General features: G+C 53.5%; 1 protein-coding gene and 1 long non-coding RNA gene across 3 annotated transcripts in view; one reads left to right on the top strand and one right to left on the bottom strand.

The window, feature by feature from the left end:
• The window catches only part of LOC105483810 (phosphodiesterase 6B), a 43,832-nt gene that overhangs the window by 13,210 nt on the left and 17,015 nt on the right, over positions 1 to 13,607 (bottom strand). For both annotated transcript variants that reach the window (XM_071093934.1, XM_071093933.1), the window contains exons 4-8: positions 5,095 to 5,235; positions 4,933 to 5,007; positions 3,708 to 3,772; positions 2,160 to 2,226; positions 1,563 to 1,610 (exon numbers count right to left, since the gene is read on the bottom strand). In XM_071093934.1, coding sequence (XP_070950035.1) covers positions 1,563 to 1,610; positions 2,160 to 2,226; positions 3,708 to 3,772; positions 4,933 to 5,007; positions 5,095 to 5,235 — 396 coding nt within the window. The remainder of the gene's footprint in view (positions 1 to 1,562; positions 1,611 to 2,159; positions 2,227 to 3,707; positions 3,773 to 4,932; positions 5,008 to 5,094; positions 5,236 to 13,607) is intronic.
• LOC105483809 (uncharacterized) lies at positions 2,727 to 5,195 on the top strand. The gene is made up of 3 exons (XR_988599.3): positions 2,727 to 3,513; positions 4,874 to 5,022; positions 5,116 to 5,195. It is a non-coding gene; the product is annotated as an uncharacterized lncRNA (long non-coding RNA).

Consider the following 13,607-nt stretch of genomic DNA (forward strand, 5'->3'; position numbering starts at 1 on the left):
GAGGTAGAGGCCGTTTTCCCACCAGGGGTGGTTTCACAGATGTGTGTGTGGGGGCTGCGGTCACGGCCTCACGGGTGCGTGTGGGGCTGGGGTCCCGAGGAGCCGCTCTCCGTCCCGTGTGTGGCTGAGTGCTCTGCTGTCACCCTCTTAAAGTTCTTCATAATTAATTGCTAATCAAGGGGCCCCATGTTTTTATTTGCCCTGGACCCTGGGAATGATATGGTTGCTCCTGTCTCCCATCCCACGGGTCCTGGGCCCGGCCAGTGAAATATGGACGGTGGGCTGGTTCCCAGAGGAGGCCCCCAGGGACAAAGTGTGTTTGGACCAGCCCGGTTGGCCCTCCACCTTCCCCAGGAGTGAGCCTGCCCTGGCCATGCAGCCCCAGATGGACGTGAGTGGAGCAGACTCAAACCCTTGTCCAGCCGAGCCCTGTCTGGCCCAGCGAACCCAGCGAGTCCAGCTAAGATCAGCTTAGCCCCACTGAGCCTCAGCCGACCTCCAGACCAGTGAGCATGAAATACAGGCTTCTGGCCAGCTGCTGGGATTTCGAACTTGTTTCTTTTTTGTTTTTTTGAGACGGAATCTTGCTCTGTCACCCAGGCTGGAGTGCAGTGACGTGATCTCAGCTCACTACCACTTCCACCTCCCGGATTCAAGCAATCCTCCTGCCTCAGTCTCCTGAGTAGCTGAGATCACACCCAGCTAATTCTAATTCTTTTTTTTTTTTTTTTTTGAGACGGAGTCTCGCTCTGTCGCCCAGGCTGGAGTGCAGTGGCGCGATCTCGGCTCACTGCAAGCTCCACCTCCTGGGTTCCCGCCATTCTCCTGCCTCAGCCTCCCGAGTAGCTGGGACTACAGGCGCCCGCCACCTCACCCGGCTAGTTTTTTGTATTTTTTTTTAGTAGAGACGGGGTTTCACCGTGGTCTTGACCTCCTGACCCTTTGATCCGCCCGCCTTAGCCTCCCAAAGTGCTGGGATTACAGGCGTGAGCCACCGTGCCCGGTCTTTTTTTTTTTTTTTTTTTTTTTTTGAGACGGGGTCTCACTGTGTCACCCAGGCTGGAGTGCAGTGGCGGGATCTCAGCTCACTGCAAGCTCTGCCTCCTGGGTTCACGCCATTCTCCTGCCTCAGCCTCCCATGTAGCTGGGACCACAGGCGCCCGCCACCACGCCTGGCTAATTTTTTTTTTGTATTTTTAGTAGAGACGGGGTTTCATCGTATTAGCCAGGATGGTCTCGATCTCCTGACCTCGTGATCCGCCTGCCTCGGCCTCCAGAAGTGCTGGGATCACAGGTGTGAGCCACCGTGCCCAGCCTCTAATTATTTTTTGTATTTTTAGTAGAGACAGTGTTTCACCATGTTGGCCAGGTTGGTCTTGAACCCCTAACCTCAGGTGATCCACCTGCCGCGGCCTCCCAAAGTGCTGGGATAACAGGCGTGAGCCACCACACCGGCTGAGGTTGTTTCTTAAGTGGCAAAAACTAATTCACTTCATTATTGCTGAATCAAAACCTCTTCTTTTGTAAGCAAGTATTATTTCTACCAAGGCACGGACAGATACCTGAAATGTGAACATTTCATCAGCGGAAGCATTCATGATGTTACAAATCTGAAAAAGGATCAAAAAACGATTTCATCCAAAGCAGCTGAGGGTCTATCGTGATCTAAAATGGCCTATGTGGCCCTGAGGTGAGCTTCTTTTTTTTTTTTTTTTTTTGAGACGGAGTCTCGCTGTGTCTCCCAGGCTGGAGTGCAGTGGCGTGATCTCGGCTCACTGCAAGCTCCACCTCCCGGGTTCACGCCATTCTCCCGCCTCAGCCTCCCGAGTAGCTGAGACTACAGGCGCCCGCCACCACGCCCGGCTAGTTTTTTGTATTTTTAGTAGAGACGGGGTTTCACCATGTTAGCCAGGATGGTCTCGATCTCCTGACCTCGTGATCCACCCGCCTCGGCCTCCCAAAGTGCTCGGATTACAGGCTTGAGCCACCGCGCCCGGCCGAGGTGAGCTTCTAAGTAGGCAAAGCAGAGCAGCTGGGGGCTCGCTGAGGCACACGGAGGCCCGCCAGGAGCCTGGGACGTGGCAGAGACAAGGACAAGCACACATCGCTGCACCCAGCGAGGGTAAGGCTGTGGGGGCTCCAGACAGCACGGGACTCACAAAGCCGCTTTCCGCCACGTAGCTTGGAAGGCCGCTGGCCAGGGCCCAGTGATCGGCTGGGGGTGTGCTGCGGGCAGAGAGCAGGGGTCAGATGGGCCAGGCCGGACTGGACGTGTGCGTGCACGAGTCACATGGACTGGACATGTGTGTGCTGGGGTGAGAGGGGCTGGGCTGGACTGGACGTGTGTGTGCAGGGGTCAGGTGGGCCAGGCCTGGGTTGGACGTGTGTGTGCAGGGGTGAAAGGGGCCGGGCCAGGATGGACGTGTGTGTGCAGGGGTGAGGGGCTGGGCTGGGCAGGACGTGTGTGTGCAGGGGTCAGGTGGGCCAGGCCTGGGTTGGACGTGTGTGTGCAGGGGTGAAAGGGGCCGGGCCAGGATGGACGTGTGTGTGCAGGAGTGAAAGGGGCCGGGCCAGGATGGACGTGTGTGTGCAGGGGTGAGGGGCTGGGCTGGGCAGGACGTGTGTGTGCAGGGGTGAGGGGCACCAGGCCGGGCTGGACGTGTGTGTGCAGGGGTGAGAGGGGCCGGGCTGGGCTGCACGTGTGTGTGTAGGGGTCAGAAGTGCAGGGCTGGCCTAGATGTAGGTGTGCAGGGGTGAGAGGGGCCGAGCTGGGCTGGACGTGTGTGTGCAGGGATGAGAGGCACCAGGCCGGACTGGACATGTGTGTGCAGGGGTCAGAGGGACTGGGCTGGGCTGGACGTGTATGTGCAGGAGTCAGATGGACTGGGCATGTGTGCAGGGGTCTGGGGGTCTCTGGCGCAGTGTGCCATCCTCAGCATTTACTCTCTTCTCTGAGCTCCAGGGGGCTGAGGAGGCCAGGGTGCGGGTTGGAGGACGGCTGTGCTTCCTTCTCCCTCCTCCCCATGCTGCCATGCTGGGGCCCCTCGCTCTTGGAACCCTTCCCTCTCTGGAGGCTGTGTGGCTTCAGCCTGTCTTCTAGGACTCAGCGTTGGTGCCTGCCCTGCCACCCTGACCCTGACTTGTGCTCAAGCCTGGCATCTGGATCCTGGTTCCTGCTTGGGGTCTGGGGATAGGGTCCCGATAGGCTTATGGGATCACAGGGCCACTGGGCCACACAGCTGTCCCTCCCTTGGCTGGAGTCCTGCCCTGACCTCCGGACTGGACTTCCCTCCTCTTCCAGCCCCACAGGGCCAAGACTCGGCCTCCCAGCTGGAGGCTCCACTGTCTGGGTTGGGCTGGTGGAGACAGGGTCAGGTCCTGGAGCCTTCATGCTCAATTGGTGCTAACGAGGCCACCTGGACAGCTTGCCTGGTCCCTGGACGTCCACTCTGGATGTCCACAGTGACTCAGGCTCCTCCGCTGCCCACGTCCTCCTCACCATCTCCCAGAACAGTGAGTTGGCTTCTGTCTCACCCCCCCACTCCACTATGCCCCACGGCACACAGAGCACCACAGGTGGGGCCAGACCAGGCCGGCGCTGCTGACCACACCATGGGAGGCCCTGGGAGGATGGCCCTGGAGGCTGAGCCCGGGTCTGAGGGGTGGTCCCTCCCCCGGGGATGCTTCTGGCAAAACCCGGCACTTACGGAATGACCTTGATTTCCTCCTTGCCATGGAGGATGTAGTCGATCACTTTGTAGAAGACGATTTCCTGAGAAACAAAAGACCTCGGTTGGTGGGTTGCCTGGCCAAGCTCCACACGCACACACACAGTTACACACACACAGTTACACACACACACAGTTACACACAGACACACACAGCCTGGCCAAGCTCCACACACACACACAGTTACACACACACAGTTACACACAGACACACACAGCCTGGCCAAGCTCCACACGCACACACACAGTTACACACACACAGTTACACACACACAGTTACACACAGACACACACAGCCTGGCCAAGCTCCACATGCACACACACAGTTACACACACACACAGTTACACACAGACACACACAGCCTGGCCAAGCTCCACATGCACACACACAGTTACACACACACACAGTTACACACAGACACACACAGCCTGGCCAAGCTCCACACACACACACACACAGTTACACACACACAGTTACACACACACAGTTACACACACACAGTTACATACAGACACACACAGCCTGGCCAAGCTCCACACGCACACACACAGTTACACACACACAGTTACATGCAGACACACACAGCCTGGCCAAGCTCCCAGGGGCTCCCACACGCACACATACAGTTACACACAGACACACACATGCACACACATGCACACTCCCACACATGTAACTGTGCATGTGTACACACATGACGAGATGTTTCTGCCGTGCACAGGAATTCTACGAGCGCGGACGCACTCACACCCACGTCCACACACAAGCAGACCGTCACCAATACTCACGGGACACGCATCTCACGCCGTGGTTTAGATCTGTCTTCCCAGTCTGTGTCTCACACAATCCCACGCACAAGCTGGGCCCGTACTCTCACACACACACACACACACACACACCCTACACGTGCACAGGAGGTCCCACGCGGGGAGATGGGGCAGCAGGAGTCCCCGCAATCAGAGCCGACGTGGGCCTTCACAGCCAGCCTGGCGGCCCTCGTTTGGGGACCAGCCCTGGACACCCCATCCCTGGAGCGCAGCAGTAGGGGAGCCTGGTGGAGACGACAGATAGGCACCCGGGAGCCCCCCCGCCAGTTCCCACTTCCCCAAACCCTACTCCTATCCCTCCTTCTCCTGCCCTGAAGTTGGAGCCAGGGAAGCAGAGGCATGTGGACGGGCCCTGGGCCCCTCCCCTAAGACTCACCCGGCCATCCGGCGTACGTGGGCCCGAGTACGGCTGGGACTCTCCCATCAGCACAGGCCACACGTCAAAAAATTCCTGGGCAGAGAAGAGGTGAGGGTGGGGCGGTCAGCGTGGGACCTGGGTCGGGCCAGGCAGGGGGTCCCTGAGCCGCCGAAGCCTCACCTTCTCCTTGGTCATGTCCAGGAGGCCCACAGAGTAGCGCTCACAGTTGAGGTAGGCCCGCACCGTGTAGAAGGCCTTGTGGAACTGCCTCTCGATGTCCGTCAGCTCCTCAAACACCTTGTTGGCCGACCACAGCAGCACCTGCAGGGAGGGGCACACCTGTGGGCCTGCGACCACCCCACCCTCACGCCTGTCTGACCACAGCAGCACGGGGTCAACTCAAGCCTGACACACAGGTGCGCTCCTGCATCTGACCACCTGCCCAGCCGTGGAGCCCGGCACAGACCCTGATTGGCGGCTCCGTGGCCAGGTTTCATCTGAGCGTGTGGCACCCACACGCGCGGGGCCTGGGAACCGGCTGGCGGTAAGGCCTCCAGGCTGCGGTCACGTCCCTGATCACTCACGAGTGGACAAGCGGAAAGTGGAATCTGCTGCTTTGACCTTCAGAGGCAAACATCCCCTCATCACTCACAAGTGGACGAGTGGAAAGTGGAATCCGCCGCTTGGACCTACAGAGGCAGACATCCGACCAGCCCTTCTTCCTCCCGGCTGCTGCAGAACCGCCTGTGGCGAGCTGGGCTTTGAGAACATCCGGCCGTGGTTTCTGGATGTGGGGCCTCCTGTGGCTTCCGCTAAGTGTCTGAGAGTGAAGCGTTGCTGACGCACTCCACGAGGTCCTGGCCAGACCCTGCGCAGGACGTCCCACCGCACGGGCCCCTGGCTGCTGGGTTAGTGCTGCCGCCAGGCTCAGACTCACCCCAGGGCCCTCCTGGGTCCACCTTTCTCTGCCTCCTTGGTCAAGGTCCAGACCTAGGCCCCTCCAGGCCCCGCCTTCTCACACTCGCGGCAGCTGCTGGGTCTCCTACCGCGTGGTGCCAGCTCCCTCTCCTCCGCTGCGGCGTCCTAGCCCGGCTCTCTCCCCACCAGGCCCTCTGAAGTTCCACCCCCTGGCACTCAGCTCATGGTGGGAACAGGACCAGGCTCTCCTGTTGCCAAGGGCAGTGAGACGTTCGTAGCTTTATTTCCCAATACATTGATTTTACTGATTTTAGTTTATATTCGGTTGAATAATTGTGTGTATTTATGGGGTTTATGTGTTACGGGGTTTGGTGTGATGTTCTGATCTATGTATTTGTTGCAGAAAGATTCAATTAAGCTAATCAACATATCCATCACCTCACCAACTTACTTTTTTGTGGTGAGAACATTGCAAATCGATTTTCTAGCAATTTGGTATATGACACAGTCATCCCTCGGTATCCTCAGGGAAACTGGTTCCAGGACGCCGCTCTGATATCAAAATCCGAGGATGCTCAAGTCCCAGATAGGAAATGGTCTAGAGTTTGCACAGAGGTTGCACACGCCCCCCACACCTTAAACCATCTCCGATGACTCAGCACCCAGTGCAATGCAATGCCATGAAAATGGCTGTTCTACTGTATTGTTTTACATTCTTATTGTTCTTTTAACTTAAAACTTTTCCCACCTAATAAATCCTCGGAAGCAAACCGCACTTACCGAGCACCCTGTGTGCTGTGATTAATAGCAGCGGTGGCCGCCATGCAGCGCGGCTGACCTTGAAGCCCACAGCTCCAGCTAACGAACACTTTGCACCCTTTGACCAATGTCTCTGCTTTCTCTCTTCCTGCCCCGGCCTCCTGCAACCCCCTTTCCACTCGCTGTTTCCATGAATTCAGGGTTTTTGGATCCCACACGTGAGTGAGATCCTTGCTTCTTTCGGCCAACGGCATCCTCCAGGTCCATGCACGTCACTGTTCTTCCCTGGTGACGTCCTCAGTGCCAGCTCTGCTGTTTCCAGAGCCCCTCCCTCCCTCCCTGCTGAGGCCCGGCCCCCCAGCAGCCCTCAAGCACCAGCCTCTCTCCACACGGTGTCTGACACCTTTTTCTCCCTGAAGCCTTTCCTGAGCCATGTTTCTCCAGTGACCCTGACCCCTGCCTTCCAATCTCCGCCCGGTCTGCAGCCTACACTGACTCCTGCCTCACCGATGGGCGTGGACTCTCCTCAGTGGCCTCCGCACTCTCCTGCCCTGGCCACAGTCACGGTCCTGGAGCCGCCCTGGCCGCAGTTTTGGTCCCGGAGCCGCCCTGGCCGCAGTCACCGTCATTGAGCCTCCCTGGCTGCAGTCACGGTCGTGGAACTGCTGCTGGTGCCACCCTCAGCAGAAGCTCCCAGGCTTCCCAGCCCTTATCTGAGTATGTCCCGCCCTCTGTGTCCCTGCACTGGTCAGGGGCTTTGGTCCCGTGCATGTGTGCAGAAGTCAGTTTAGTCCAACTGGAGTTAGTGGGTCCAGAACAGGACTTAGGAAAACAGCAGGTGCAAACAGCAAGGCTAGGCTGCTCTTCATAGCCCTGGGGCCTGCTGAACGGAGATGGCTCTTCATAGCCCTGGGGCCTGCGGCTCAGGAGCCTTGTTTCTGGAGACGTTTCCCTGCCGGGCCCAGGGCCTTGACACCGCCAGATCTACTGTGTGTCCTGGCATCAGGGCTGAGGGCTTCCTCTCACTCACGGTGAGATTCTGAGCTAGTTGTTGAATCCTCAGGAATTCTGAGAGCCAGTTGTTAAACATAGCCATTTTTACAATTAAATCATGTAACCTATAAACTAGAAAGTTATATTAAAAGGGAAGGTGATAGACATCTAGGCCCAGCCACCCCGCCCCTAACTGTGGGTCACTGTTGCCTGTGCCCGGGGCTTCGCTACAGCAGACGGGTTGCTGTGCTAGGGTGTCTCTCCCCACAGCTCCATCTAGCGCATCATGGCGGGGCCCTGAGTCACGAAGTTGGCCAGCTCAACAGGCTCCCGCCACTGCCGGGTGTGCACAGACCATGCCCGCTCCTCCTGGCTGCCTCTCACTTCTGAATGGCTCTGCTTGCTCACAGGATGCAAGAGTCGAGGCACGTCCTCTGCCCTTGCAGCGAGCCTCTGGGTCCTGACGCGTGGCCGGCAGGGAGGTGGGAGCCACAGCCCTGCACCCACAGGCCCTTCATGCAGCTTTGCTTCAGCTCAGATGGCTGGGCCGTGGGAATTGCTCCACTAAGCCCAACTGGCAGCTGTCCTGACAGGTCAGACAGAAACCTGAACTCCACAGGGCCTAACCCGTGGCTTCCCTGTGGCTTCTACTGGCTCTGATGGGAATGTCCGAGAGGCTTTTCAGAAAGGGAGTGGCAGGGGCCTCCAGTCCGGAGGGTGCCTGGGACAGAAGGTAGTTCCTGATTGTCCAGGTGACGGCCCTGGACAGAGGGAGGGGTGAATGCTCGGAGGCTGCTCTAATCCCAGTGACCAGCTTTCCTTCCACAGCTCAAGGAGGAGGCAGACAAAGTGCAGGCATTGGGTGGACCTCGGGGGCCAATCTTTGCTCATCACAAACTTCTATTTTCAAAAAGAGCCGTGAGGCAGGCCTGTGCCTCCTGCAAGTCAGGATGCCTAAAAATGCCGTTCGGAGGGGAAGGCCCAGAAACAGCTTTTCCTAGGATTGGGCAACGTCTGGTGCAAAATCAAAAGTCTCGCATGGAGACACAAGGTCATGTGTTAGAACCTTGAGCTGGTCTCCACACGCCTGCAGGCTGAGAGGCTGGAAACAAGGGGTTTCCTAGGTGTTGGCAATTCACTTATTGCCTGGTTTAGAGCTGGGGTGACCAGACAACAGAATGGGCAAACATGCCTGACTCTTGGATCTTCCTTCCTTCCTTCCTTCCTTGACGCAGTTTTGCTCTTGTTGCCCAGGCTAGAGTGCAGTGGCATGATCTCGGCTCACTGCGACCTCTGCCTCCTGGGTTCAAGCAATTTTTCTGCCTCAGTGTCCTGAGTAGCTGGTGTTACAGGCCCACACCACCATGCCCAGATAATTTTTTGTATGTTTTAGTAGAGACAGGATTTCACCATTTTGGCCAGGCTGGTCTCGAACTCCTGACCTCAGGTGATCTGCCCTCCTTAGCCTCCCAAAGTGCTGGGATTACAGGCATGAGCCATCACACCTGGCCAGAGCCACACTTTTAAAACTGAGGTCTGGGCCGGGCGCGGTGGCTCACGCCTGTAATCCCAGCACTTTGGAAGGCCGAGGCGGGCGGATCACAAGGTCAGGAGATCGAGACCATGGTGAAACCCCGTCTCTACTAAAAATAGAAAAAAATTAGCCGGGCACAGTGGCGGGCGCCTGTAGTCCCAGCTACTCAGGAGGCTGAGGCAGGAGAATGGCGTGAACCTGGGAGGTGGAGCTTGCAGTGAGCCGAGATTGCGCCACTGCACTCCAGCCTGGGCGACAGAGAGAGACTCCGTCTCAAAAAAAAAAAAAAAAAAAACAACAAAAAACTGAGGTCTGTTGCTGGGTGGTCCCTGCTGTGGACCAGATTACGTGCCCCTCCCCCCGTGCATCTGTGAAGCCCTCACCCCAGATGTGACGGTGAGTGGAGGTGGGGCCCTGGGGGATGATTAGCGTTAGGTGAGGTCACGAGCGTGGGGCCCCCACGAGAGGATTGGTGCCCTTATGGGACGAGGACACAGCAAGTCAGGGAGAGAGCCCTCGCCAGAAACAGAACTGGTCAGCACCTTCATCTGGAACTTCGCCTCCTCCAGAAGTGTCAGAAGCGAATGCCTGCTGTCTAAGGCGCTTGGTGTGTGGTATTTTGTTATGGCAGCTCAAGTTGATACGGGAGCAAAAGCAAACCACAAGCAAGGGCGCGGAAGCTGCTGGCACCCTCAGCTGCAGCCAATGTTCAATACAGCCCAGTTCCGGGCCAGATGGACCCCAAATCCCACACTCAAGGCTGATTTGCCCCAATTCCTGCTTTGGCCAAAAATTACAAGTCACGCTAAAAGGCGAGAAAAAGCAACAGTCCATAAAGACAAAGCAAGCTCAGAACCAGACTCAGATGTGACACGAAGTTGGGAATTATCAGACTGGGAATTTAAAATTACTATGATCAGGCTGGGCAAGGTGGCGCACGCCTGTAATTCTAGCACTTTGGGAGGCCGAGGCGGGCAGTTCAACTGAAGTCAGGAGATCAAGACCAGCCTGGCCAACATGGTGACAACCCATCTCTACTAAAAATACAAAAATTAGCTGGGCCGTGGTGGTGGGTGCCTGTCATCCCAGCTACTCAGGAGGCTGAGGCAGGAGAATCACTAGAACCCAGGAGGCGGAGACTGCAGTGAGCCAAGATGCTGCCACTGCACTCCAGCCAGGGCCACAGAGCAAGACAATGTCTCAAAAAAAAAAAAAAAAAAAAGTAAAATTACGATGATCAATATGCTAATGGCGCTACTAGAAAAAGGAGGCAGCACATGAGAGCAGACGGTAACATAAGCAAAGAGATGGACGCTCTGGAAGGACAAGGCTGCTGGAGCACAGGAGATGCCAGGCAGAAATGCAGAGCACCATGGCCCGTCCGGAGGCTGCGCGTGTCTGAAGGAGAAATGCAGAGGGAACCACGAGCGGAGGCAGCAGAGCAGAGAGACAGATACAGAAGGTGCCGGAGGGCGGCGGGTGCCGGGAGGAGCCGAAAGAGGGAAGGGGAAGACATGGTGGGAGTAATAATGGCTGAGATTTGCCCACATTATTGACAGACACCAAACCGCACGTCTAGGATGCTCAGTGACTGTGAAAAAAGACAAATGTCAAAAAACGGATCCTAAGGCACATCATATTCAAACTGCACAAAACCAACCTGAAAACCTCGAGGGAAGCTGGGGGTGGGGGAACATCTGACCAAGAGTGGAAGCAGACGTTGGAAACAGCTCATCAGAAACAATGCGAGCGAGAGGAGAGTGGAGTGAAGTATTGGAAGTGTTGAGAAGAAAAATGTGCTAACTTATAATTCTATATCCAGTAAAGTTCTCCTTCAGAAGTGAAGGAGAAATAAAGACTTTCTCAGATAAACAGAAACTGAGGAATGTGTTACCAGTGGTCTGGCCCTGCAGAAAATGTTCAAAGAAGTTCCTTGGAAACAGGAAGAATGAGATAGATCAGAAACTCGGATATGCGTGAAAAAAGGAACAGCAGCAGAAAACAAATAAATGACAGGAAAGTAACATATTTTCTTTTTCTTAATTTCTCTAATAACTATTTGTTCAAAGTAATAATAGTAACAGTATATTACATGATTATAGCACATGGATGAGTAAAATAAATGACAGAAATTTTGTAAGTGTGGAAGTGAGAAATTGTAGGTACATTGCTGTGAGATAGCTGCACTCTAGTGAAGCAGTATAATGCTATTTGGAAGAGGGCTTAGAGTAGTCATAAATGATTATTGCAAATTCTGGGGAAATGCTAAATTTTTTTTAGAAAAACAAGTATAGCCAGGTGCAGTGGCTTACGCCTGTAATCCCAGCACTTTGGGAGGCCGAGGCAGGTGGATCACCTGAGGTCGGGAGTTCAAGATCAGCCTGACCAACATGGAGAAACCCTGTCTCTACTAAAAATACAAAATTAGCCGGGGTGGTGGTACATGCCTATAATCCCAGCTACTCGGGAGGCTGAGGCAGAAGAATCACTTGAACCTGGGAGGCGGAGGTTGCAGTGAGCTGAGATTGCGCCACTGCACTCCAGCCTGGGCAAAAAGAGTGAAACTCTGTCTCAAAAAAAAAAAAAAAGAAAGAAAGAAAAAGAAAAAGAAAAACAAGTATAACTGATAAGCTAAGAGAGGAGAGAGTATGGGATAAGATGCTCGATTAAAACCAGAGAAGGCAGAAAAAAGAGGGGATGATAATAATGAAGACTAAGTGCAATGCAGAGAAAAGAGTTAAGAATATGGTATATATATTAATCCAACTATATCAATAATCACTTTAAGTGTGAATAGCCTAAATACACCAGTTGACAGATTTTCAGAGTGGATAAAAAGAACTAAGACCTGACCCTATATATATATGTTGTCTGTAAAAAACCCACTTTAAGTATAAAGACACACATAGTTTAAAAGTAAGGAATGAAGAAATATATCCTATGCTAAAATGAATCCAAGGACACTGGGGTAGCTATATTAATTTAGACAAAGAGTACTTTAGAACAAGGAAAATGATTGGTAGAAGGGGCATCACAACATGATAAAGGGGTTGTTTCTCTATGAAGACATAAAAATCATTCATGTTCATACATCTAATAACAAAGCATCAAAACACATGAAACAAAAGCTGATAAAGCTGTAAGGAGAGACACATCCTCCACTACTGTTGGAGACTTACTACCCTCTATCAGAATGAGCACATCCAGCAGGCAGAGGCTCAGTAAGAACATTGCTGAACTAAACAACACCGTTGGCCAGGCGCGGTGGCTCACGTCTGTCATCCCAGCACTTTGGGAGGCTGAGGTGGGTGGATCACCTGAGGCTGGGAGTTTGGGACCAATCTGGGCAACATGGGACCAACCTGGGCAACATGGTGAAACTCCATCTCTACTTAAAAATATAAGAAGTAGGTGGGTGTGGTGGCACGTGCCTGTAATCCCAGCTACTCAGGAGGCTGAGGCAGGAGAATCACCTGAATCACAAGGTGGAGGTTGCAGTGAGCTGAGATCGCACCATTGCACTCCAGCCTGAGCGACAGAGAAAGAATCAGTCTCAAAAAAAAAAAAGATAAAAATAAAAAATAATAAACAACACTGTTGTTCGACTGGACATAATTGACATCTACAAATTATGTTATCCACCAACAGCGCAATACACATTCTTCTCAAGGTCACATGGAGCATACAGCAAGATAAACCACATTCTGGGCCATAAAATACATCTTAACAAAATTTTGAAAATAAAAATAATGAAAAATATGTTCTTATAGTGCAATTAAATTAGAAATCAATAACAGAAATACAGCTGAAAACTTTAAAATGGATTTAACAACACACTTCTAAATAACAGATGGGCCAGAGTCTCAAGAGACCTTTTAAAAGGGTTTGAACTCGGCCAGGCGCGGTGGCTCACGCCTGTGATCCCAGCGCTTCTGGAGGCCAAGGCAGGTGGATCATGAGGTCAGGAGATCGAGACCAACCTGGCTAACACGGTGAAACCCCATCTCTACTAAAAATACAAAAATTAGCCGGGCGTGGTGGCGGGCGCCTGTAGTCCCAGTTACTCGGGAGGCTGAGGCAGGAGAATGGCGTGAACCCAGGAGGCAGAAGTTGCAGTAAGCCAAGATTGCGCCACTGCACTCCAGCCTGGTGACAGAGCGAGACTCCGTCAAAAAAAAAAAAAATAGATTTTGAACTAAATAAGAGTAAAAATACACAACCTATCAGAATTTGTCAGGTGCAGGGAAAGCAGTGCACACAATAAAAAGGAAGAAAGATCTAAATCAATACTCAAAGCTTAAGAAACTAGAAAAAGAACTTCAAATCAAGCCTAAAGCAAGCAGAAGAAAATAAATAATAATTATGACAACTCTATGCCTCAAAATTTGATTTTAACTGAGATGAAATAGACTGATCACTAGAAAGACACAAACTACCAAGACTCACACCTGGAGAATTAGAAGAATCTGAAGAGTCCTCTGAGTATTAA

This window comes from Macaca nemestrina, chromosome 3 (assembly GCF_043159975.1).
Source record: "Macaca nemestrina isolate mMacNem1 chromosome 3, mMacNem.hap1, whole genome shotgun sequence".
NCBI classification, from domain to species: domain Eukaryota; kingdom Metazoa; phylum Chordata; class Mammalia; order Primates; family Cercopithecidae; genus Macaca; species Macaca nemestrina.